This window comes from Parasteatoda tepidariorum, chromosome 2 (assembly GCF_043381705.1).
Source record: "Parasteatoda tepidariorum isolate YZ-2023 chromosome 2, CAS_Ptep_4.0, whole genome shotgun sequence".
Classification (NCBI taxonomy): domain Eukaryota; kingdom Metazoa; phylum Arthropoda; class Arachnida; order Araneae; family Theridiidae; genus Parasteatoda; species Parasteatoda tepidariorum.
The window spans coordinates 74,522,981-74,550,955 of record NC_092205.1 but is presented as its reverse complement, the minus strand read 5'-3'; the positions used below and the strand labels follow the sequence as shown (position 1 = coordinate 74,550,955).

Genomic DNA, 27,975 nt, shown 5'->3' with positions numbered 1-27,975 from the left:
CTTTTCAATGAACTTCTCGTTCCTGCAGTGAGAGTTCTTCCTAAGGGTTGTTCAGACTATATACGATTCATTTACATGCATGTGCGAATGCTTATATAAACTGAACTGCTGGCTCACTCCTGAATCGCACTCAAGTGCGACACGAATGCGATTGACATCTAAGAAACAATTCTCACTGCATACAATTCACATACATGCAGTTAGAAGCAATCCTTGCGCAAAACGCTTTTCAGTGAGAATCGCTCGCAAAAGAAAATTTTTGCTTATAGCTTAGTTCTATGTTTCGTACAGTTACATTTCACATTCTTAACGAAGAATAGAAATAAACAAACGAGAAAAACTGCGCATGCGCCTGGTCTTCAGTTGCGGATAGACTTTTTCTTGTAGTCGCGAAATCCAGATAAATAATAATAAAATACATATGTGGTTTCCGTGACAAATGATGCAAGAGGTACGAACTGTCAAACTCTTTAATAATTTTATAAAAATAATAAACTGTTATTGATCGGTAGAAGTGCTTTATTTATTTCTTAAGTATTAACAACCTTCATTTCCAAAACACAGAAACCTATTTAATGGTTTTTAAACAATCTAAATGTTGTTTCGACAGGATGTGCTATTTAACTAATTTCCTTTAGTCAAAATAGCTCGTTTTTTCGCAACATTTATACAGTTTTACTTGTCAAGTTATTGTGTATAAACGTGCTAATTGTTATCCGAAATACGATGAAGCTAATCTGTCATTTAAATTTAGGACGAAGTATTTTTTTTGTTTTCCAATTAATCTGAGCATTTGTTTTCATAAAAAATATTTATTTTTTTCAATTTCATATAGTTCCCAATATTTTGTCGGAAATTTCCCCATTTAAGATTAAGCTTTTATTTTGTAAGTTGTGGGAATAAACTTGAATTTTAATTTTAAAACTGGTTTTTCTATAATTTCCCTCACTTTTATTTTATGATTACCTTGAAAATTTCATAAATTAAACTGTATTTTTATGTAAACATATTTATTTGATTTATATATATGTATGCTTTTTTGTTGGGGGTCTTTTCTCTTTTGCTCTAGAAGAAACTTCTGAAATTTTATTATTTTAAATTATGCTACATTTTCTTATTATTATGTCATAGTAAAACAAAAATTTAATGTGTTAGTTATTTTATTTATAAGTTTCACTTAAATGTATTATGTAGACTCTCAAAAACAAATTGAAAAATTAAATCTGGAATTCTTTATTCTACTTTCTTGTAGGGTTAAAACAAGCATCTGAACTAATGTTAAAAATCATTTAAGAGATTGCTATTTCCTTTAATGTTTTAAATATGATTAAAATAATAATGACAAGGCTAAAAATTAAGTAACTTTAGTCTCTTGGACCTGTATCTGAAAGATGCTAGTCTGTACATATTTTCCATTGTCTGTTTACATGTCTCTATTATATATATATATTTTATTTTTAAACAAGGTTAATTAATTAAACCTAAAAGAAGAAATAGTTTTGAAAGAATTTTACTGTTTACACTTATGAGAAATTTGCTATTTTGTATAAAGAACTAAGCTGAAAAAACTAAAACAGCAACATCCAATAACATTGACTGCTGGTCTAGGGGATCTCTGATAATTATTTTATGGTGCTCCTAGTCTAAATTTAGTGGTCCTAGGGCAAGGAACCACCATGTATTTTAAGTACTGAATAATATTAAAAACTTTTCTTTCATTCCACTGCTGAATTAAGCATTGCTTAATTGCCATTATTCTTATTACTAAATCAAGCAATGTATATTCAATTATCAATTCTCGCTTTATCTGGTTACATTTTTTTTTTAAATAATCCATAATTCTAGTGGCTTATATTTGTTAAAAAAAATAATATCTTGTCATAAAAATAATCTTTATCAAAAGCATTTTAGTTAAAAATAAACATTTTTGTTATTCTTTGTTCGGAAAGCCAAATCCCTATGTCTAATATTAAGTTTTAATTTCAGGATGTGCCTCAAAAATGTAGATGTGTTCTGGTTGCCTTGGACTTAAGAAATTGGTGCGATCCAAGATGTATTTCATGCACCACTCCCGTTACCATTCTGGTGGACAACACTGCTTTTTGTCCCCCACCATTCATTTGAAAGTTCTTTCTCCATCAGGATGAAGAAGAACATCCAGCACATTTTTGTGCCCATCTTTTTTCTGATGTGTTTGTCCTTAGTTATTCCTGCCCTTGATCCTGATTTAAATCCATCTAATTTGAGCTGTGATAGAGAACGCAAAGTTTTGACAGATGATTATGGAACAGTTTCAAGCGGAAACAAAGAATACCCTATGGATTCTCATTGTGAATGGCTTATTAGAGGTAACTCAAAAAATTTTTGTTCTCTTCTTACATAATTATCCTTAACTTATTCTGTATTTTCAATATTATCCATTTTACTTTATTTATTAATTTTAATTTATCTAATAACAAGGGTGGACATTTTTCCATACCCTCTTCATCTTTGATAATTCTAACAGCTCATTAATAGTATGGTCTTTATGGTTCTGTAATAGGAGGTTTTATATTCTTCAATTGAGCTGTGGTAGCTCAGTGCTTGAGGACACTGAGCTGTCTTTCTGTAGAACTCGATCATATAAGGAAATTTAAAATCAACCTAGCTTCAGATCAATGAACGTCGATATATCTAGTAGTATAAAGATGTAAATGTAAAAAATTTAAAAGATGTAATGTAAATACAGCTTGTGTGTTATGTTGAACGTATGGCCACAATGCTATTTATTACGAAAATGTAGTGCAGTAACCTCCATGATTCCCACAAAAGGCTAATCTGTAAATGTTTATATTTATATATATATAAATTTGCAAAATTTTTATCTCTTTTTGATAATGGTTAAGTTTTTAGACTTATTTGAAAGTAGGGCCAAAGTGAATTCCCAAGAATTATTTATAACCAGTGACCATCACAAAGTTATATACAGAAACAGCAAGATTGTTAAGTTTTAAAAAATATAAAACTGTGAACCATGATTAGGGTAATTTATGTCACACCACATATAGTTCATTCACCAGGATTTGTCTCCACCTCCTCAGACGCAGAGTTCATTTCAGCGCGAAAGTAAGAGGAGTAACATCTCCGCACTTGAAAATGAGAACTTGTAATGCACGGCAAACACAAACAGTGAATTCTTTTTCAGTCACTTACTTTGTTTTATCATCTGCTATTATACCTTTCGTTACTCTAGATCAGGGGTCGCCAAACTTTTTTGATCATCGACCCCTATATAATTTTTCGAAGTCTCCATCGACCCCCACAAAACTAATTTTCTGTTAATTAAAATAAAACTCTATTAGATACTGTGTTTGTACATTTATTTTATGATTTTAAACATTTATTAAAGTAATAGTGCATTGTGTCACAATAGTTTTATGAAAAATATATTAACATTGAAATTTAAATACCTTATTATTAAATTAAAAGTAATTATGCATAAATGGATATACTAAGTAAAGTAACTAAAAATTTACTGCTTCTTGATCAATGAGATGGGTGTGCCTGGTGTTTTTTTGCAAGGTTCACTATATTGGGTTCAAAATTGGTCAATTTTAATTTTCGTCAAAAATGGTCAATTTTGTAATTTTCGTAAAAAAATACGAAGTGTGCAATAGTTTTGACGCTGGCTGTACTTATCCATATTATTAATGCTTACCTTCTTTTTTGTGCATTGATAATTAAAATTAATATCTAAGCTAAACGAATGGTTTTATCGAAACAATAATTATTTTTCAAAAACCATAAAAGTTTTAATAATGACACTGCAAATATTCAACACAGTTTGCAAAGATAGCCGAAACTGCGTATGAGTAACGTCAATGCTCGTCACACGTGACATTTGGACAAGCGCACATATGCATATGACTTATACACTGCACTGAGTTCGTGCCGCTGCGCGGTGGTACGTAAATACTTGCTTTACCCCAATAAATATACGTTTATTAATTTATGTTTTGTAAAGAAACTGATATTGAGTCAATTATAAAAAAAATTCACAAATTTTACATACTTAATTAGGTATTTGTGATTTGCGTATTGAGAACTGTTTTTTTTTCCCGACCGACAATCGACCCTTCCGATTCGGATCGACCCCCATTCGCCCCCCTGGCTCAGATCGACCCCCGCTTTTGTTAAATAGACCCCTGGGGGTCTATATAGACCACTTTGGCGACCTCTGCTCTAGATAATTAAATATTTTGCATTTAAAAACTGCTCTTTTCCCAGCAAATATCTCAAAATGGACAAACTATTCATGCAAAAGAGAGAAATATCTTCAAATCTATGAAATAAAATGCACATGTTAAAAAAAATGAACATAAAAATTGTAAAATAAATATTTTTATGATCGCCAAATAGCAACCTTGTTTAGGATTGTTCACATACTTCTCCCAAAAATAGCGAAATTGTATCGTCGGATACCACGTGATGAAGACGGAACCGAGTGCCAACTCCTGGTGAACGAACTATACCAACTGTACCTACTTTTCATTTTTCTTTTTATATTGTTGACTGAAGCTGATTTTGAGTATACACATGCTATCCATAAACCATGTAAAATAAACTAAGTCCAAAAATAAATGCAGTAGAACTCGTTTTTATCAGGCCGCTATTTAGATTCCAGATTTAGCCCGTGAAATGGAATGTTTTGGTTTATGCAATGTTGTAAACATATTAAAATTTACTATTTTAGTGAGCAATTTTTACACTTTCTCAGGTTTATCAGGGATAATAATTTTTGAAGTATGAAATAGTATCAGAAATAATGGAAAATGCTCTGTATACGTTTTTGTTCTTATCTTGAATTTGACAAGCGGCCAGTTTTAACAATCATTTATTTAGTTCCCTGTGTCCCTCTTTTTATGTGGGTCCTTATGCATAACCATAGTGTTATAATGTTAAATATGCAGGGGTTTTCTTTTAAGCATTTTTATTTGTCAACTTTACTTTTAGCTGATGATGAAAGGTCATATATTACTCTCACCTTTACGAAAATGGATACTGAATGCTCATATGACCATGTATATATTTATGATGGAAATTCTTACGCAAGTCCACTTTTGGGGAGTTTCAGTGGCAATACTACACCACCAATGGTCACTACTACTCAAGGGACTGTGAGTTATTTTCCTGTTACTTCTAAGTTATCTTCATAAGCTTTATTTTATTTTATTTTTTCTGTAAAACATGTTTTTAAATTTTTTTCATTATTTTATATTAATATTTTTTAGTATCTCCTTTTAATACTTTTATCAGAGCAGTTTGTAAAAATATAATAATACTATTCAATAAGTTATTTTTTTTTTATATTATGTAAATGTTTCTAGTTTGCATTATTTTCTTATAAAAAATATCTTTAATCTAATAATTTAACTATATAACTGTGTGTTAATATCTTGTTCCATATTACATTTTGATGTTTTAGCTGCAAACAATTATGTAATTTCCAATTACATAATTGTTTATTAGATAATTTCCAATTACATAAAGCAGGGAGAAAATTTTATTATATTTAAATATTTTTGTTTGTGTTTCAGATGCTGATATTACTTTATAGTGATACAAACTATGTGAGAAATGGCTTTGAGGCAGTTTATGTAGTCACTGATTGTCCATTGAATTGCAGCAATAGAGGAATGTGCCAAAATCATCGCTGCATTTGTGACACCCTGTGGTCTGGAGATGCTTGTGATATCAGCTTATGTCCTATGGACTGTGGCCTGGAAGAAAACAGGGGTGCATGTGACATGAATGGTTCCTACCCTCCAAGATGCAATTGCAGACCTGGATTCTCTGGAATGGATTGTAGTCTTCCGGATTCCAACAAAAGTTTTGGAAACACTTGGCATTTGATATCTTCCAGTGGTATCGATGCCAGAGCCGGTCACAGTGGCACATATGTACAACATACTGATAGCTACTATGTGTTTGGTGGTTTTACATTTAAAGAAGTATTAGGAGACACTCTTGTTTACTCATTCAGGACCAACAGGTGGACAAACATAACATCAAAGCAATCCCCCAGTGCACGGCATGGTCATACTGCTGTGTGTTATCTTGATAACATCATCATTTTTGGAGGTGAAATGGCAAACGGCACCCTCTCAAATGAACTTTGGTTTTTTAATACGTCAAGTTTGCAGTGGAATCTCATCACTTCTAAAAATCACATAGTGCCACCTCCCATTACAAAACATTCAATGACACTAGTAGATTTCTACTGGTTATATGTCATTGGAGGAAGTGTATATGATGGCACTTTTTCATCCAAAATGTATAGAATCAACATCAGAGACATGAATGGTTGGGAAATGGTGGACACAAATGGTGGTAAAGAAAGTAATTACAGGCTAGTTGGGCACAGTGCAGTATATCATCAACAAACAAAAACCATTTTCGCATTTGGAGGTATCACCGCTGAGTATTCTCATGTAAGCAAATTATCCAACCAAATTCATGCTTTTCATACAGAAACCAAATATTGGATTCAAGTTAAATATGAAAGGACTCATTTTACTCCTCTTGAAAGAGCTTTCCACTCTGCAGCCATTGTTGGTGATTACATGATTATCTATGGAGGATATACTCATAAGCATGTTGAAGAAGAAATATGCTATGATAATGAATTTCATCTGTATCATTTGAAGTGTCATAAGTGGATTGATTTTTCTAGTCTAAGGAAAGATTTTGAAGGTTATTATTACTTCATTATATTATTATTAGATAAATTGGTAATGCTTGTTTTAATAAACTTGTGTCATTATCTCTTTATGTTAATTTTACTGTTTATAAATTGTTATAATAATTTTTTTTAATTTTTTTATTGATTTAATAATGGAAAACAATCTTGCATTGTGAGTTATAGAAAAACCCTCAATGATTAAATACAAAATTTGAATAAAATCAGTTAAATAGTTAAGTTAAGAATGTTGTATTTTTAAATTTTCACTTTTGAGAAACAAATTTTACTCAAATTTGTATGTTGTCCCATAAAATTTCTATGTTGTCTCATAAAATTTCATAGTGTAAAATTATGTAACCTTTGCATGTCTTATTTGAAATATTTTTTTATGGAATTAATTATCTTTGGTTGCGTGAGTTTTAAAATTGTGTGTAAAAAGTTTTTGAATTGTTTTATTGAAATTTTACGAAATATGGTGAAATATACAAAAAGGAGAAATTAACATCAGTATGGCTAAACTTTTGATTGCTCTAATGCCTAAACTGTTAGGATCAAATTTTTCAGATTACAGCTACCACCTATATTTATATGGTCACAATTTCAAACCTATCAAAATGAAAGTATATTTGATCAGCAAAAGTTCTTTTTGTGTCATGATTTTATAATTTAACTTTCAGTTAACACTAATTAGTTTACATATTTGATGTCAATTTTTTTGAACCATGCAGACAGACATTGTACATTAAAATATAATGATTAGAGCAAAAGCAATTCAACAGAGTTTTTTTTTTTTTCATTGTGCAGTTAAAATAATAAAATGACTACTTTATTCATGTGTATATTTTTTATTTTAATTTTTAATATTTAGTTAATTCTTAATTTTACCTTTTATTATGAAAAATAAATATTAATTTGTTATTTTGATGTAAATTAAAATTTTATTTCATAGGACCCAGCAATCCCATTAAACAAGGAGTATTTTCTCATTCTATGGATGTAAGACGAGGTCATACATTAGTGATATTTGGTGGTTACAGTGGACTGATGCGTTCTCATCTGTTGGCATATGTCCTACCAACAGCTGTTTTAAATGAGCAATTACTTGTGAATTCCTGTTCAAAGTAATAAACTTGCATAATTTTATGTCCTACAGATTGCATTTGTATTTGAACCTTTAAAGCATTAATAATTTTATAAGTCAAGAGTTCCCTATTATATGAAACATAGAGAATAAAATGACTTCAAAAAAATTTATTACTTTAATTTTAAATTGCATTTTAAATCTATTTTAAACTTTTTAGTACATGATTTGTTTTTTTTATGAAAATAAATGCTATGAACCTTGATTTTCTGAAAAAAAAACTTATTATACTCTTGATTCAATAAATTAATCGCGTATTCCTACTAACTTATAATTGAGTATTAAATTTAAAGTGTTAGAAATATGTGATGTCTTTTTTTTAGTAAATTTGTATTTATAAGGTCATTTTAAATGTAAAAATCAGATCTCACCACTTGTTTTATTACAGATATTAAATAATTTCATTATTTTAAAATGAAGCATGTGCATCAAAAATTGTTTAAGTATTTGTAAAATATAGCTCTTATCTTTTTTTAATGTTCGACTATATTATGTTGTATCCTATCATAGCGTAAAAAATATTTGATTGTTGCATTTTAAGAATATTAGCAAGTAGCAAGTTAATTTTAACCAAACTGTAACAAATATAAAATAAGATATTTACAATCATAATTTAGCCTTTTTTAACTTCCTAAATCTATATGACTGAATCTATTCCCTTTTATAATTTTGCATTTAATTTTCTATTTTTTTATTTCATTTTATTTGTATTTTGTAATTTATTTCTGTTCATTTCCAAAGCATTATTTAAATGAATGTTTCATTGATAAACTTTCAATGTATCTTAATTAGACATTTGCTGATGGAGAGCTGTTTAGCTAATTTGGCCTGTGGTTGGTGCTTCACATCTAATGCTTGCATTGAAAGGAAGATGCACAAGGTAAACTCAGAGTATAAACCTATTCAATAACTTTATATAATCGAGGAGATATAGTACACATTAATTTTAACTTTAGATAAATGAAAATATTTAATAACATTTTTTTAAAATTGAAAAAAAAAATCGGTTGTGTGTATAATTATAAATCTAAACTTTAGATGCTGTTGTTTTATGGTGAGTCAGATTTACATTGAGATGCTAGTCTGATTTCAGTAGTCTTTGATATACTTTCATTAAATTAATTATAACTCCAGCTATTAATAGTGGTAAAAAATTTATCATTTTTATAGTTTTTTGAATAGGTGAAATATTTTTTGCTATAATTTATTAAATGGATTTATATGAATTCTTATGAAATTAGTTGTTATTTATTTTGTTTCATTTTAATTTTGTATGTTTTAGTTTTTATTGAGTTCTACAGTTATTGTTAAATGTTAAATTATTAAAATCTTACTTCAAAATTCTCATCTCTTATGTTTTAAAAATTTCTGTCTGTCAATGTTATTTTCTTTCTTCATGTACATTTAAATTCCTGCCTCTTAAATAATTTGATTGAAGTTAATTACTAGATATATTAGATTAATAATACATAGTACTATTAAAATATATTTAAATGATTTATGCTTTGAATTTTGTGCTATCTTTGAGTTTGAGAAATAATATGTGAGTTTCTTTTGTTCTCTATTGCAATCATAAAATTTTTTCAAAAAAATTTTTTTTTTCAATTCTAACTGCAAAAATGAGTTTTTTTAACTAACTTGATATAGCAGCAAAGTTTTGTGTATAAAAAAAACGATATTTTTAGTGCTATATTTTTTGTTTTAATTGACAGAAGATATTTATTTAGAAAGCTAAATAATAATATTGCTAAGGTTCAATTAATTGTAAAGTAATTTTAATTTTGCCATACCACCTTGATCAAAAAGTTCCCAGAATTTATTCAGAAAATTAAAATTACAAGTTTATTCATCTAAATCTATATATTATCCCCTTCTAAGTAATCCCCATCGATTGCAACAATCTTATGCGAGTGCTTGATCCAATCCTCGAAACATTTTTTATATTCAGTTTTCAGTATGTCCATCAGTGCTTCCTGCAATTTTTACTTTTATGAACGCCATTCACTTACCTGATGTCTGGATTGCATGCCGTACTCATAAATCCACGTCTCGTCTCCAGTAATGATCCTTTTGATGAATGTGGGATCGGATTCAGCCTCGCAAATCATGTCTTTTGCGACATCAACGCGGTCTCTTTTTTTGCGTGAAATTGAGGTCCTTTGGCACCAACTTTGCTGCTACATGACCGAAACCCGAATCATTAACCAAAATGTCTTGGGCGGATCCATAGGCAATGTTCAAGCCCTCCGCTATCTCTCTGATGGTTGTTGACCAACATTTTTTTTTTTACTTTTTCAATGTTTTCGATGTCGATGGTCTGCCACTGCGTTCATCACCTTTGATTGACTCACGACCACTTTTGAACCGCTCGTGCCACTGGTAAACGGCCGTTTTCTTCAGAGAATCGTTGCCGAAACACTTTTCCAACATTTCCATCGTTCGCGCACAATTAAATCCGTTTTTTACGCACAATTTAATACAAGTTCATTGTTGCAAATTTAAATCCATTTCTGAAATTGTAAAAAATTGCCAACACACACAGAAATAGATGTACTCTTGACTATGTAACTTTTGCAAACGTCAAGCTATGATGCTAAGACTTAGAGGAAATATCAACAACAGATGTACCAACTTAACAAAGAGAAACAAAACTCAAATCAGAATTATGGTAGCGCCACCCGGAGGTTATTCCGGGAACTTTTTGATCAAGGTGGTATTTTCAGAAGATAGTTTCAATTAGTGTAAAAGGATGGTATAGTGCTCGTTTGAGATTGAAGATTTGAATTGCCCCTTTTTTTATTTTATTAACAGCTAATTGTAGGCATGTTTTCTTAAAATATTTTATTTATTATAAACATGTGATGCCAGTATGAAATTTATATGGATTTGGCTTTGAAAATCGAACATTTTCAGACTGTAACTTGTTAGCTTTTACTAATTATAACATTGTCTAGGCATGGATGGTTATTTATCATTATTTTTAGAGTTTGTGCTAAAATATGTCTACCTTTAAGCTTTCTATTTTGAAAGTGAATAGTTATGCCACTACCTTTTACTATAGGTTTTATCTGATACTATATAATGTATCTAAATGTCTTTGTTTTATTGTAAGATTATAGTTTGTTTTTCTGAATTGTATCATTAATCAGACTGCTTTTTCACTTTAATAATTTTTCTTTCTTACCCACTGTCTTAATGTATATTTTTCCCCTTTAGACATGCAGTGAGTTCTCAGCTGATTTTTGTCCCGGGTTTTGTTCTGCCTTAAGTGATTGTCCATCTTGCTTGATATGGGGTCAGTCTTTCATTGAAAATGTCATAACTGATAAACAGGATCCATTTCCAGTTATTTCCTGTTCCTGGTGTGTGCCTGATATGAAATGTCATTCTATAGAAGGTAAGGATTGCCTACTAAAATTTATCTTAGCATTTTCAGAAATAGTTGATTTATAATTATTTTATCACAGTCTAATCATATTGTGTATAAAATTGGCTAATTATTAAAGTATTTGACTAACTATTTAGTCTGGGAAAGAAAAGATTGTTATTATTTTCTTATTTTGTGTGCATGATCATATTAATAAAGGTCTTAGTGTCATTGTCGATTATCATTTTACACAAGGCGATAAGTGTACTTTGAACATAATTGCAAACCATTTTTTGGAAGTCAGAAATAGTATATAACTCCAATGAAAGAGAGAATATAAAAATAATTTTTTAGGCAAAATTTATGAAATATTCAAAAGACAACAACATTGCCTTTCATTTCTGCTCTGATTATCTTAAAAAGTAAAATATATGCAGACAAAGCTAAGAAACTTATGCTTATAATTTCATGAAAATTAAAATACGTACAAGGGTAAATCGTAAGTTATTTTTATTTAAAACTGTCTCCAGTAATGCTGATATGTGGTACATTATTAATTTAAATTTATTTTAATATAAAACTTTTTTATTACCAAAAATTATTGTTTCACAATCAGTACATATGCTTTGAATAATAAATCTACGAGTATATCCCCCCCCCAAACTCAATTATTTGAACCAGTAGGCCTTCTTTTAAAATGATTGTGTACCAGTATCTTAAAGGAATTTATTTTTAAATTTTAAAAGTGAAGTATTTGATTTCAAATCCTGTTTTGCTTTCATGATTTTACACCATGTTACACTGCCAATGAATCCACAATTCTTAATGACTTGAAAGTGGATCCAACTGGGCTGTAGTTAATTAATAATCTCTTACAGTAAATCCAGAAGTGCCCCATAGTTTAACAAATGTTCAATGCCAGCTGTTTGTTATAACACAATTGTTTAAATTTTATGTACTCTCATTTCTGAGTATTCCTATTAATTGTTAAATAATATGTTTGTTTTGAATTATAAAGCATTTACTATATGAAATACTTTCTAAATTTTTCTTATGTTAGGTAACAAATTAAGTAATTAACTTACAACTTAAATTTTTTTTTCTTCAAATGTCTTAAGTTTTTTTTGTTTTTAATTGTTATGCTAGATTTTTAAAAAAATATGTTTAGCATCTAAGAAAAAATGTGGTTAATATCTAGATGTTTCTTTGAGAACTGAGAATGCAATAAGTAGTACTTCCTCTTGTGTGATACAAATAATCATGTGTCATTTATCTGCCCTTTAGTTTCTTTATACTTAATAAGTTGTATCCTAAAACTAATCTAAATACTGAATTCAAGAACGTTGTGGCATATTTCACATAATCATTTAAAAGTTTGTATAGATGCACTATTAATATCATAGCAATTCTTCTCGATTGATTTTGTGATGTTTATGGAAAAAGTTTACACTAAGAGTATACCACTGTAGATTTTCAGTTCTACTTTATCAATTTGTTTTCACTATCAATTATTTTCAGACACAATGACCAGCTGTTCATCCAATTCAAGCTCTGGTGGACCTGCTACAAATAGCTGGTGGGGCTCTGTAGGATATGATGCATCTATTCTGGAAGAATGCTACACTAAAGATTCGCCTCCTGGTCTTGTGTCTGTTAAATACCGTCATCCTGTTAATTTATCTCAACCTGATGATGTATGTATGTTTTTTAATTTTACAAAAATTTCTCCTTTTTTTTTTGTATTGAGAAATCAATGTTGGTTTAATTAGGAACTTTCTGTGTTAACATTTAACAGCAATCTGTTACGAATGTCAAGTCTAAAAAGAAAAAAGTGTATTGAAACCAAGATTTTTAAATAAATGTGTGTATTTATCTTCTTTTTTTTTCTATTGCAAATATTTTTGCAGTAAGTACATAATTTTTTCAATTAAAATTTTTTATAATTGTTGTGCATTTATTATTATTATAAAAGGTCCATTACTTCTTTGCTAATTTTAGACACCTTTTCAAGTCATTATTTAGCATTTTATGTTAAACCGCATGCATTGTTTTCCTGCATCTATCGCTTGCACTGAATGACCGCATGAGAAACTATTGATCAAGGCTCTAAAGTATTACATTCTTATCGCTGTTATCCCTTTTAAGTTCACTTAAGTTTTTTTTTCTTGGAATTCATTTTAAATATATAAAGTGAAATTGAAGCATTTTTGGAATATATTGTTTTTTATTATGTGCTAAATGTTGATTAGTAAACAATCCCATAATGATCTTAATAATATCTTCATTTAACTGATTTAAAACCATCATAAAAATGTGTCGCAAAATGAATATGTTCGACTTCTGTAAGAAACTTTCCAAATAACAATGCTTACAGCTATTAATGATGTTTTTAAGGTGGTTTATTTACATCAAGCCTCTGAAGAAGTACTTTTCCGTTCAGAAATCCAAAGATATGATGCCAATGGAATGGAAGAAAACATAGTTAAATTTTTAGGTTTTCTTCACCCTTTAAATGCAAGGCCCCTTTCAGAGAGGATGTCCCAACTGCGTCTCACAATTTGTTCTGCTGGCTCTAATGCTGTGTTGAAATTGAGCAATGATTCTACTCAAAATAATCTGGTAAATGCAATTTTAACTGAAATCTGCAATATTTATTTATTTTGCTGTCATTATTATTTATAATATAAGAAACTAATATAAGAAGATATTTATAATTGTAAAGAAACATCTACTACTTTTTTATTATGTTTTAAAAAGTAGCTTTTCATATAATACTTGTTTTTAAGGTTATTTTGTTAATTTTATTAAATCAAAAATTTCTGAAGTTCTAAGTTTAAAAAGTTTAGCAAAAAAAATGGGATTTTCATATTTATTTTTCTAAAAAGTACTTAACATTTTATATATTTTATTATTGTCTTCATTTAGATTCCTTTAAAATTTCTGTAGCAAAATATATCTTTTATGTAAATCTTTTTGTGGAAAAAAAATGTTTTAAAAGTCATTAGACTTGTTGTTTCTTCATTTTATTACTGTTTTTATCATTTACCATTTTGTGTGTGAACTTCGTATCAGATTTTACTCATTGGTTTTTTATAGCAATAAATTGTTCAATTTTTAAAGTAAGTTAAAATTTGTTCTAATGAAACAGCTGTTACTTCATTTGAGGAATTAATTGTAGTATTGTAAATTAATTTGGTAGAAGAGATCATTTTAGCCAAAATTCATGTTTGTTAAATAATCAGCTATTTAAACTATATAAATCTACGCAAGTTCTGCTAATATTACTGAATGGCCCTAATATGGTCTCTTTAATTATAATTAGTATTGCTTAATTAGAAAAACAATAAAGAGTGATATTTATCTGGTGAAATTTTATGCTCCTTTCACTGATAAAATAATGGTCCTGAATTGTGAAGAAAAATTTGATTATAATAAATATACAATCAAGTCTCAAATGATTTCATGATGATAATAAATAGAAATTTCGTGTTTGTATTGATAAAATTTATTCTTTAGTATAAATTTAATTTTTTGCTCACTTTATTCACCTTTTTTTCTTAAAAAAGCAATGAAATCTCAAGGTTAATAAAAAGTAACTTCAAATTATTGGGTCAACACAAAATTTGACACCAAAATTTTAAAAAAATTAGCTTCATATACTTATTACTTTGTTTGTCTTATTATTTATTGCATTAATACTTCAAAAGTAATGATTAATACTCATGAAGATAAATTGTTCAAAATACTGTGCTGTAGTGTAAACTAAAAAATATTATGAAAAACTGCCCTACATGGAATCAAAATTTTATTTGAAAACTGAATTATTTATTTTATTCATTTATTATTATTTAATAGGAAGTGGTAGCAAGTCATAGCCCAAGACCTTCTTTTTACTGTTCTGATGTTCACAGAGCAAGAGGTGTTCCTCTCTTTTCAGATCCATCTGAAGGCCATAAATACTTGTTTGACTTCACAGTCAGAATACCAGCCTACTTAAATGAAACATCTGTAGTACAGCTAAAGTGGACAGCTTTCTCAGTAGAATTTGAAGTAAGTTACTGTTTCAAAATATAAAGTATAGAACATAAGCTAAGTAAAATGTAGAAGCTGATTTAGTGATCAAAACGAAAAAGAAAAAAAAACTAATTCATTTTGCTGATAAATGTAAAGTAAATATGAAACCTCTATTTAGCAATTAGTTCAATACTAAATCTATTTTATTATTAAAAGTTTATTCTTTTTTATTTTATTATCTATTTTATTAAATCGATTTCAATTTTGTTATCAATTTAGATATTTCTTATGTTTTTTAGCACTTAAGTAATATCATGTTTCATAAAAATAATTATTTCCTTTTAATTTTCTGAAAAAGAACCAAACTTAAACTAAACTTATTTCAAGTACAAGGACCACATTCTACTAACTATAAAAAGACATTTGTTCTTATAAAACAGTTTATATTATGTAACCAATAATTATTAAATATTTTTAAATAAAATAGTCCTTGTACTAAGCACAAACAGCATGAGGATTTAATTTCAAAGTTTTTGTTTTAGTACTTTCTATTTCGTCTACTTAATTTAAATCTTAATGTAATAGATATTTTCTAAGATTAAATCAAAAAATCAATAATATTTTCAATATTTATGAAATTGTGAAAGTTTACATTTTCTCAGAATGTATTTATATGATTTGTATACAATCATGAATAAATTTATAAATTATATGTATTTTGTAAATATACTACATTTTTTTAAATTCACCTATGTTATCAATTTTGTATTTTAGGTTATTGATCATAAACATTTAGAATTGTACAAAAATGGAACTTGTTATAAACATAGCAGTTGCTTGTCCTGTTTGACAGATACTTTATGTGGCTGGTGTGAAAGCAATCAGCAATGTTATCCCAAAAGTCATGTTGTGCATCAAGTGTTGTGTCAAAAAAATGGCAAACCTAGTTTCCTAGTTATTCATCCTGATAACTGTTCTGTGTGCTCAGATTATATATACTGTGAGCATTGTACACAGGTACTTATCTTTTCTCTGTTCGATACATAAATTGTAGTAGATAACTCACTTTTATATTCAATATTCTTTTATACCATTTATTTACTGTCTAGGCGCAGCATGTCCTAATTTGGACCTTGTGCCACTAAATCCTACATTCAATCAATCAATTATTTACTGTCTAAAAACTTCTTTTTATCCTAGTCATGATGCTTTCAATTAATATATTAGGTATATTAAAAGTGTTCATTTACTTTGAATGAAATTTACTGCTAATTTTTAAGTAAGTGGAAAATGTTGAATTGTTAATGTAATATTCAAGGTGTTATTATTGTTGATGTATTTCCATTGCAGATATTTTATATTTCATTTCTATCGTTGTCGCCTGCCTAATCGGAATAAAAGTTGCAAGGATATTTATTTGTAAATTATTTACTTAATGCTATTTACTTGCAATATTTATTTATTATCCCTTCATAATGTTATTCTCTGTTATTAGGGTTTTTTTTATTCAAAACTCAGGGATGAGATTTTTCCGCTTTTTAGCGGATTTCCGCTTTTTTCACTTTTATCTATTGAATTTCAGCTTTGTTATCAAAAATTCAGATTTTCTAAAAATTTCACTTTTTTTTATAAAATTCACCGATTTTCAAAGAGAAACAGAAAATTCAAACTGCATGGCTACCAATCCTTTCTCATTTTTACTTATTTTAGCTATTTTCTCCCCTTTTACACGCAACAGATAAGATTTTCCGAATTTTTTACCCGCCCTCCAGATAGATCCGATTTTCGTAGTTCAAATGGCGCTGCTTCTGTCAAGCCTATAATGCACTGAAATTCGTAGTTCAATGGCGCCAATCTCAACTGTGCCAAGCTCATGGTGACATAATGGTCCAAGCTCAACTGTGCCAAGCCTGGAATCTGCGAATATCTCGATTCTTATTCACACGATTTTAATATCAAACATAGTTTTTCATATTTGCGTGTTGCGATTCTTATTCACGCGATTTGAATATTGTACGTTGCGATTCTTATTTACAATATTTAAAAATCCGATATTATGATTCATATTTACGCCTTTTTAAAAACCTATGTAGCGATTCGTATTCACGCAAGTTTAAAATTCAATGTCTTGATTTGCTCATGCGGTTTATAATATCAAACATTGATTTTCGTATTTATACGTGATTTTAAAATAAGGCATTGGGATTCGCATTCACGCATTCTAAAAATTATGCATCATAATTCTTATTTATGCAATCTAAAAATTACGCATCATGATTCGTATTTACGCGATCTAAAAATTATGAATCGTGATTTGTATTTACGCGTTTTAAAAATTCTATATCCCAGTTTGTATTTTCTCATTTTCAAAATCGTATATCTAGTTTCATATTCATGTGATTTCAAAATCCATAATTGTTATTCATATTCACGCAATTTTAAGATCAACTATCGCGATTCTTGTAAGAAGTAAATTTTTTTAAAATTAGTTACTATAAAGGTGACTGTTTTTCTAACGACGATTATTAGTATATGTAAGTGTTACAACATCAGAGAAACTGGAAGGGAATATATTCAAAACTTACATTCTGTGCTTGCAAAGAAGAAAAAATAGGATTTGTCACAAGATGTTTGAAGATGGACTAACGACTAAATATAGCAAACATAAAAGATATAGCAAACAAAAGCAATCACTTAAAAAGGGATTTAATTAAAAAAAAATTTGGGGGGAAAAAGAGTTAATTAACTCATCATCAAAATTTTATTTATAATTGCTGTTATTTATGCTATAAAATGCAAAATTCTTATCAAATAAAAAACAATTATCTAAACAGTTGCTGATTGTCATGTAATTTTTCAAACTAAAATAGCAATTTTTGTATGTTAAGGAGTTACTATATATTTCTACTTCACTGTTATTGATATGTTTCAGAGGGCTCTAGTTAGATTAGACTATAATATGAACATAATGATTCGGTCCATTGTTAAAGTTTTTTTTTCCAATATAATTTAAAAAGTAATATTACTGATATATTTGCTATAAATCACATAACAGTATTTATTAAAAGAAATGAAATATTAATGTATATTCTCAGTAGTTTTAATTTGCTAAACCAGGTAGTTTTTCAAGTAATAATTGTCTCTTATGTGAACTGAGGAAAAATATAATTTCCAGCTTTATTTTTTCAATTGTTAATTTTTATTTTCACTAAATGTTAAGTAGCAATGTAATCGTTCATATAATAATAGATTAGTACACAATTGTATGTCAACACATTATTTATTACCTTAAACTATCTGGAATTTATTATTAAAGGGTTGCGCTTGCGTAAAATTTAATTTGGTGGAAATTCAGCTTTTTTACCTTTTGGCTAATCTCATCCCTGAAAACTGAACGCTTAAAGCTAAGCATTTTTTGAAGTACCTTATTATGCAACATTTTATGATAAAGTTATTTAATTAACATTTTACGATTATTAAATGGTAAATAAGTTATTTTTATTATAAAGTTATGTAAAACTCTGTTTAACATGTGCAATTAAATGATAAACTAACTTAATGATAAAATAACTATTAAAAATTCTAAAGCAATGTTATTGTGAAAATTCTAAAGCAATATTAACTTTTCACTCTGCTGCTAAATTTTCCCTTAAGTAAAAAAATATTTAAGTTTTTATAGTAACCAAAATTTAAACAAAATATTTACAGAAAAATTTTGTGAATGACATTGCAAAGATAACCAAACATACTGATTAGGTTTAAACTTTATCCCCCAATAAAATCGAAAACTAAATCCTTGAAAACTAAATTTGGTTCAAATCTGTGTTAATACACGGTGTGGGTGATACAAAAAAAAAAAATTTGAAATGCATTATGGCAGGCGGAACACTGGGCTAGTGACCTTGAGCAAGTATGCACTTTGCCATTTTAGTAACCATGGATCGTGTGTGACAACGTGTTTTTGCCATAAAAATGTTTTATAAAAGCAATTATAGTTTGAAAGCTGTGCAGAAAGAGTTCCGTTTTTCACAACTTGGGATGGTATGGTGCCGTCCCATCAAAATACACCAGAAAAAGTTGGATTAATTACTTTGAAGAGACTAAATCTGCCCTAAAGCATAAACTAACTGGACGACCAAGGAGAATGTGAATTTATAACATAGTTATTTTGTTGTTTTTATAATTTTCTGTTCAAAAGTTATAATGTTGGCCTAACTGAAATATCTTTTAATTATAGATGTCATCTTGTGAATGGGTTGTAGAAGCCGCAATATGTGTCCGTAGAGGGCGCTTCAGATTATCTGTGCAAGATCCTCAATCATGTCCTGTTCCTTGTCCTTTGTTAGTATTGAAGAGTATTATTATCATTTTAGTATTTTAAACTTATAATTGCATAGAAATTAATTTTATTGCTTATGATTCAAGCCTTTTTGAAGTTGTTCTTTTTTCCTAGCAATTTTTAATAATAACTATAGATCATGCTGTTTTTTTTCTCTTACCATATATTTCTGATAACATTTATTGTTTGACCGGAATATTTTTTTATTCCTTTAAAATCATTATTCAAGGAAATTTATATCATTAACTTTTTTTTTTCATTATTATCATAAAAAGGCATAATATTGTTTATTTTCTTATTTTTAATATAATTGAAAACTAAATTTGTAAATGCTTATGGTGAAACTTTTTAAGGATTTCTTTGGCAACACTTAGATGTTCTACTATTTTCCACTGGCAACTTACTTTGTTGACAGTTAAATTATTAAAAATCAATTATACAATAAAAGATTAGTTCTGAATCTTTTTTTAAGGAGAAATACCACAGTAACACTATACACATGCACACACACACTACTTGTAAATGTCTAAACAGTTTAAATCAAACCTTATATAAATACAAAAAACAAAGCATTTTTGTATAGACACGGATAAAGATGAAATTGGTTTTTAAGCGGTGTTCAGAGTTAAAGTGGTCTATTAAACAAACATTTCTTTTATTTCAGTTACATTTTTTATAACATTAGGAAACTAAACACTTTAATTTTGAATATCATTTCATTTCCGTCTTGAGCTTTGAAAAATGTTACTTATGAATTTATTAAACCAAAACAAACTCTATTAGTTTTGCTGCTAAAAAAACACCTAATATGATTTCCATATAAATATAATAAAAAGAAATTTAATTATGATTAAAATTGTGCTTATTGAACCTATAAGATTATTCAAATTTTTCTAAGTTTACACGGGAAATTTAATGCCAGAAGATCCAGAGGTCCATCAAAATTATTATTTTCGTATATAAGTTTTTCTCAAAAAATGTATTTAAGGTTTTTAAAATGTTGGCATGAAACATGCCTGACCACCACAATAATTCGATAACTCAAACACATATAACGAGTTATGCTATAAAAATTTATAGCATATAAGTGATTGCTGAACCAGTTTAATTTCAACTGCTTTGATGGAAAGTTAACTACCGCCATAACAATTTTTAGGGGCCACTAGACGTACTAAACTTTGTCTGGAGAGTAGCATTCCTGTGAAATTACATCAGTGCTGTTTAAGCTATTGAATTTTGAAACCTTTTGATTTACAGCGCTTAACTCATTTAAATTAAATTCGAAACCCTGAAGAATAATATAAAAACAGAAATATTTGTTTTGATTTATAATGCATTCTAAAAATTCTTTTTGAAGATTTTTTTTTTGGTATTCTCAAGCTTTCTGATGAAAGCTTTGATAACAAAACTTTATCATACTTTAATTTTGATTCATTATAAAATTTGTTTAACTAAAATTAGTTGAAAATAATTGAACTTTTTCTGTTTACAGGCGCCCAAACTGTTTGTCTTGTCTTAATGATCCAGGAATGTGTGCGTGGTGTGAAGAAACCCAAACATGCTTCCTCTTTTCTACTTATACATCATCTTATTCATATGGGAGATGCAGAGATTGGGTTGATGAAAATCGTGCTGGAGTTGGGTAATTATATTCTTTTTTTTTGGCAGCAAGTTTTCTCAGCATTAAACTTCCAAGGATCATATTCTGTCTCGAGCCATATTAAAATGGCTAAATTTGATTCCTTTTATTATTATATTTTCTCCTTTACAAAAATTATTAAATCTATTTGTAAAAACAATATTTGTTTAATTGTTTTTATTGTGGTGTATATTTAAGCCGAAGAAATTCTTTTAAATTTTGGTCTTATTTATTTTTTTAATAACAAAAGAGTTTTCAATTTCTTAAGTCAAATTTCAAATGTACAATGTGTTGACTAGCACAACAAAATAAACATGACAGAAAATCTGTTTTTTAAAAATTAATTCAATATTTCCTTAGAAAAGATTAGCCTTTTATCGTAGATAGTTTAGAAAATTTGACAGCCCTTAATTATTATATGATAATATAATTTTATTATATCTGGGATAGAAAAAGTTACATTTTGAGTTAGAAAATAAATACATGAATTCGCTAAGCATTAACTTCTTATTGTTTTAAAAATTAGAAGTGAAAGTTAAAAAACTACTAGGTTTTAAAATGTTATAAAACTTTAAAACCCACTTATGATGGTTTATAAGTATTGTTTTACATAAATGGTTAATTTGTATTTTTTTATATGAACATTTTATTACTTTTGCAGTACATCAGTTTTATCCCAGATTTAAATATCCCTGTAATGTAGGTCAATGTTTTGCTAAAATAAAATTATAACTATTTTTTGCAATGAAATAAAGAAAGAGGATTCAAATGCATTTTAAGCGTTCTTTAGATTATTTAACAAAACAATCTTTCAATTTGATCTAAAAGGATCTTCATAAATGTGCTAAACAGAGAATTGAAAAGTTTAAATATTAGCGGAAAAGTTATTTAATAGAATTCTGTCCTAAAATGTCTATGATAATAACTAGCTCATAGAGTATTAATCGATTATTTTATTATTTGCTATTGAGGTAGTTAAATCTTGAGAGATACACTGTTTTTTAAGATTGACCTACTCATGATTATTATTTACTGCAATTTTATTGAAGCATGTCACTAAAATTTTATTTCCAGACACATTAGATCAGATTGTTACAGTTTTTTTTTTCCAGCGAAAAAGGTACTTCTAAGTTGGTTTTGAACTTTTATTGATAATTCGGAAAATTTTCTTAAACATCAGTCAAGCTTTAAACAATGAAACTACTAATCTATGCCTTACATTACTTAAACTTACCTTTAAAATTTACTCATTTATGAAACTCATAAAAATTACTGTACAAATAAATTTCAATCTGAAATCTAAAAACATTTCCCTGGGCAGAAATTTTAATTCCTATTTGTTTCAAGAGGAAAAACAACTGATACTGGTGTGAATCATTATGCAGAGTAGGGTAAAAAAAAATGGAATCAGTTAATTTTTAATTATTTATAAATAGGGTAGTTACTAGTTCTTATGTTTTATTAAATTGAATATTTTTCTCCCAGGTGACCTTACATATTCTTGTTTTCTTTGCGTATGAAAATTTAATCGATAAGAAAGATTTCTGTCAAATATAATATATATTTCTAGTTACAATAATAATTATTTCTTTTACAGTTTTATGGAGGACAGAAAGATTATGGCATGTAAATTTCAAACTCAAGATTAATAACTATAAATTGTCAGGCGTAACTGCTATTATCTAAAATGAAACACTGCCAGAACTTGCATGCTTATAACTAACAAATTCAAACATGAATTTTAATTCATAGTAATCACTTTTTAAATCTGTTTGTCAAAATTTTTTTATTTATTTAGGATTGGGCTTTGCCGTAATTGCTCCAAACATTCACAATGCTCTACTTGTATAAAGGATCTAACTTGTGGCTGGTGCAGTTCATCAAGTTATCCAGGAAATGGCATTTGTACTGATGGAGATTTCTCTGGACCTTTTTCAGGTATTTTAAAATCTATGTCAGTTTAAGATAATAGTTTTAATCTTGTTTTTTTCGTAAGAGAACACATTTGACTAGAATGTATATAAATTCTCTAAAGCAATGTGTATTAATTCATTAATTTTATATGTAGATTTAATTTTTAGATTTTAGTTCTAAAAGTGCCCCATAAGTCTGCATAAATTAGTTTTAGATACACATTTATTTTAAATTGCATTAATGGCAGCATGAAGTATTTTGTTGATATTACACAACCTTTTTATTTTCAAGTTAGATTTGAAAGTAGTTTTTTACACCTAGTTAATTTACTTTATTATTATTTTAATTATTACTTGCATTTGATAAATGCACATTGTAAGAATGTTTCCTAAATTTCATTTCTGTTTTAACTTTTCCAAATAAAATCAAACTTTCATAGGTATTTTTTGGTAAATTCCCTATTTATCAATTTTTTTTATATTAATATTTTTTATATATAAATATTTATATCAATGTTTTTTTTTTTTGTTTATTGAAACGTGTGACTTGATATATTTATTTCCCCCAATTTAAATTCTGATTTAAGACAAATTTTATCTAACTTCGTTTTCTAAAAATATACCCAAATGAAGTATTCAAGTTGTCTAAAATTTTACTAGAATTAATTCAAATAAAATAAGCATTTTCTTGACAGAGAGCACTTATTTTAGATTGCATGCTTTTAAGTTTGTATTTACCTGGTATTCATCATCCTAAAATAATTATTTATTTAAGGGTCTTGTTCTTATCATCTAAAAAACTCCAGTGTTCAAGAAAATTTACAGTGGTCTTATGGACAGTGTCCAGACTTGGAAGAATGTTTATGGGACTTGCATGATTGTGATGAAAATGCTACGTGTCATAACACTCCCGAATCTTATACATGTGAATGCAATGTTGGATTTGAAGGCGATGGTAGAACATGTACTAGAGCGTAAGCTACCATATTTTTATCGTTAAAATTCAAAATACATTTTTTCATTTATTTTAGTACCCCTTGATATTATTCTAAAGATTAAGTTGTTAAAATATAGCAACATGCTGTTTTTGCATTAAACTGTTTCTGGTGAAGTAAGTAAATCACATAAATTGGCTAAATATTTCTTAATGTAAGTTATCCACGACTTAGCAATGCATATAAAAGTAGCAGTTGTATTCCCACATGCCATTAAATTTATTTACCTCCTTATTATGTACAAATCAGATCAAAAGTTTCTGTTTTATTTTGAATGATAACCTTCTTTTGTGTGCTTGCGTATAAATTTGTTCTTGTTTTTCTTCTAAACATAAAAAATTTCTTTTATTCATTTTACAAGAATCTTTATTATCTGGAAGTAAACTGCTACCTGACATTTACTACAAGCTCTTGAATTTTGAAAATTGTATTGTGCTTTTAAAGATGTAAGTTCACCACAAGAAAAAGTAATCTTATATTACCATTTTAAAGGTGAAAATCTCATTTTTCCATATTGCAGTATTTTTAGGATAAGGTGATAATAAAACAAAAAATCTATCAGGAAGTTCTTAAAAAATATTATACAACTATAAAAACGCCAATAAAAACTAGTTTATAACAAAAAGCATAAAAAAAGCTGTAAAGTTTGCTCTTAATTTTTAAAACAAAACTTATATGTTGAAAGTCGAACTTTTTATGTTGCTATATTTTCAAGAATAAATAAGGAACACAATAAAAATTTTCGAAAAAAGTAAATTGAAGATGCTCTTGAAAAATGCTAATTAAAAAAAAAAAATTTAAAAAAACAGAGAAATCCCCTGCATTTTATTTAAATCTACTAAACATTTATTTTTCCTGTTTTTATTTTGTTTTTCTTCTAAATGTCAGTAATCGTATTATAATGAGTTTATCAAAAAAACCTGAAGTAGGCACAAATCAATACGCTATGAAACATTGTTCTAGTTTTTCTTTACTTCACGTACTAACAATTCAACATTCTCTTTCTCATTTTCTCCTATTTTCCTCCATCCTCGTTTGTGGAGGCCATTAAAATTTCACGTTCTCTTAAAACCTGACCTTGAAACAGCTGCAGGTTTGAACTTGTGTAATCTTGGTTTAACAATAAAGTTTCTTGGTTAAACTCTTTTTCTTTACACTAGGTGGGGGGGGGGCTTAAACGACAATTCATCGATAAATTTCATCAGTATTTCACAATAGACTTCCGCATTTTCTAATTGGTCTTTTGTAAAAAAAAAATTAGGAACTTTAGCTTTTTTAATTTGGGGAATTCCAGATGGTTTGGCTTTTACTGTTTGTTAAACAATGTCAATTTAAACCTTGAAAAAATGGAAACAAGAATAGTTCTTAAAAGATCTAACAAGCAGATTATTAAAGAAATCACTGGGATTGTTTAAAAAAAACTTAAATATGCAAGATATATATATATATTAATATATNTATATATATATATTGCATATTTAAGTTTTTTTTAAACTATCCTAGTGATTTCTTTAATAATCTGCTTGTTAGATCTTTTAAGAACTATTATTCTATTTTGGCACTAAAAATTAATGGCTGGAATAAAATAAAAATGATTATTTTAATTTAAAATTGCAATAATTGACTCAAATATTTTTTAAAAACAATAATTAAGAAATAGTTGTATTGAAAATATTTCAGTCATAGAGTGATGCCTTAATATTATTATCACTGATCTTTTTTATTTCTGATTCAATATTTATGCAGCTGTGCTGTGAAGTGTGTGAATGGGTATTGTTCCAATGCTCCCTATTATGTTTGCATATGTGACCTTGGTTGGACAGGAGAAGATTGCAGCATTAATTGTGGTTGCAACAATCATAGCACCTGCACCAAAGAAGTTGGAATTTGTGATGAATGCCAAGATTGGACTGAAGGAAATTTTTGTGAAAAATGCAGGTATTGTAGGAATTCAATGTGTATTTTTATTTGGGGATGATTTCTAAGATAGTTGGTGTTAATTATTTTCTTAGAATTTTTATTAAAATTATTATTAATTATTATTATTTAATAAAGTGTTGAAGTCATTAAAATGTGTAATATTTTGTCCAATTTTTTGTCAATACATAGACACATTAAGTTTTTATTATAATTCTTATGAATTTTTAATGTATGAACATTTTAATTTTAAATTTGTCTTGAAAATATATTCAAAGTTATGATATTATTAAGTAAAACTGCTAGTTTATAATGACCTTTTCATATTTTGCACATTTTAGTCTTATACTTGAGTAATACTGCTATCATATACCTAAATAAAGTAAGATTATTTTTTCCTTTAAGGGAGAAATTTCTGTAAGGAGATTTATTGTAAATGTCATTACAAATTTTCTCATTGTATCATTGTGTACAATTAAACATTGAAATATGTATAGAGATGAAGTAAAAAATACAACAATTTAGCAAAATTTCAGAAGTAGTTATGAGTGATGTATAGCCGCCAATTTTCTATAAGCATGTGTTAAAATTTGTTTAATTTTTTGCAAAAATTACTAACTTTTGTGATAAAATAATTTAACATTGATAGTCCCTAGTTCAAGACATTATTTTAAGCAGAAAGATTTTAGTTCATTTTTTTTTAAGCTACCCAAAGTTTAAAAGCAAATTTTAACATATTTCTTTTGAAAAATATGATGCTAGATTTTTCTTTTACTCTTATGCTAAGATAATAATGTAAATTTAAAAAAAGAAAGAAAAAAACTTTCATTTTAAAAATATTCAATAAAAAAAACAAAGTCTATTTCTTTTGCCTCATATTTTTAAACATTGAATAAACATATTTTTTTTATGATCCGTTATTATATTGTTTATATTTTATCTCTTTCACATCTTTAGCCCTGGAAGCTATGGAGATGCAAAAACATCAATTGGTTGCCAAAAATGCAATTGTAATGGTCATGGAGATAATCGTTTTGGATACTGTAATACTACAAGTGGTATTTGCTTTTGCTTAAACAACACTGTTGGGCCTGATTGCTCTGTCTGCAAAGAAGGCTATTATGGAAATCCTCAGTAAATGACTTTTTCTCTGTTATCAAAGTGCTTGTTTATTAAGTATTGATAATTTCTTGGTTATTTCATTCTATTTATAAAAAAAAAAAATATTTTTTGTTAATTGAATTTAACTTGATTGTAAAGAACATGGTTATAACTTATATTAGTATTTTAATAAATTACATTAAAAATTTCAAGTGTTAAAAAATTAACGAAAGATTTTTTTTTGGATTAATTTTTGCTATAATGCTTTTTATATTGATTCTTTGAATTTTACGAAAGTATATAACAAATTTTAATCAATGGTTCTTAAAAATTATGCTGCAGAATAGGTTTCTTGTTGCATTAATACACAAAGATTTAGTGCTAAAAAATGCAGTAGCAACTGTTGCTTATCAAAATGCATATCCAATTGCTTTTGCTTATAAATTATATGTTGCGTAGCATAGCATTCCACATTGATAACATGAATTATTTTCAAATTAGGAAACAGTCTAATAATGTTCAATATTAGCATTAAAAAAGTTCATATTTTTCATTCTATCACTCTTCTAAAGTAACCAAAATTTCTAATTTGGCTTTATTTAAATTTATTTTTTAAAAAGTATGAAGTAATTTTTTAAAAATAATATTAGAAGATCTATACCAGTCAGACAAATCAAAAGGTAGAAAAGAGAAAACATTATTTCGGTCCTGCTCTAAATATTCACCACCTTGCCACATGCGATGAAATTGTAAATTCAGCAAAACAAATTGTGTTTTGGTTAAAGTATTGGGGAATGACTTTTTCGACCAAACAAAATATATATATAA

General features: G+C 27.7%; 1 protein-coding gene across 1 annotated transcript in view; it reads left to right on the top strand.

Moving 5' to 3' along the window:
* Nucleotides 1–324: 324 nt before the first annotated feature.
* LOC107439147 (multiple EGF like domains 8) overlaps nt 325–27,975 on the top strand; it is a 56,115-nt gene continuing 28,464 nt past the window's right edge. Inside the window, exons 1-17 of the mRNA XM_043043746.2 lie at nt 325–451; nt 1,987–2,348; nt 4,993–5,156; nt 5,577–6,732; nt 7,671–7,842; nt 8,655–8,742; nt 11,079–11,259; nt 12,748–12,923; nt 13,624–13,848; nt 15,085–15,279; nt 16,018–16,260; nt 19,481–19,584; nt 21,075–21,224; nt 23,020–23,159; nt 23,910–24,108; nt 25,876–26,067; nt 27,004–27,180. Of these exons, the coding sequence (XP_042899680.1) occupies nt 2,144–2,348; nt 4,993–5,156; nt 5,577–6,732; nt 7,671–7,842; nt 8,655–8,742; nt 11,079–11,259; nt 12,748–12,923; nt 13,624–13,848; nt 15,085–15,279; nt 16,018–16,260; nt 19,481–19,584; nt 21,075–21,224; nt 23,020–23,159; nt 23,910–24,108; nt 25,876–26,067; nt 27,004–27,180 (3,767 nt within the window). The 5' untranslated portion in view covers nt 325–451; nt 1,987–2,143. The remainder of the gene's footprint in view (nt 452–1,986; nt 2,349–4,992; nt 5,157–5,576; nt 6,733–7,670; nt 7,843–8,654; nt 8,743–11,078; nt 11,260–12,747; nt 12,924–13,623; nt 13,849–15,084; nt 15,280–16,017; nt 16,261–19,480; nt 19,585–21,074; nt 21,225–23,019; nt 23,160–23,909; nt 24,109–25,875; nt 26,068–27,003; nt 27,181–27,975) is intronic.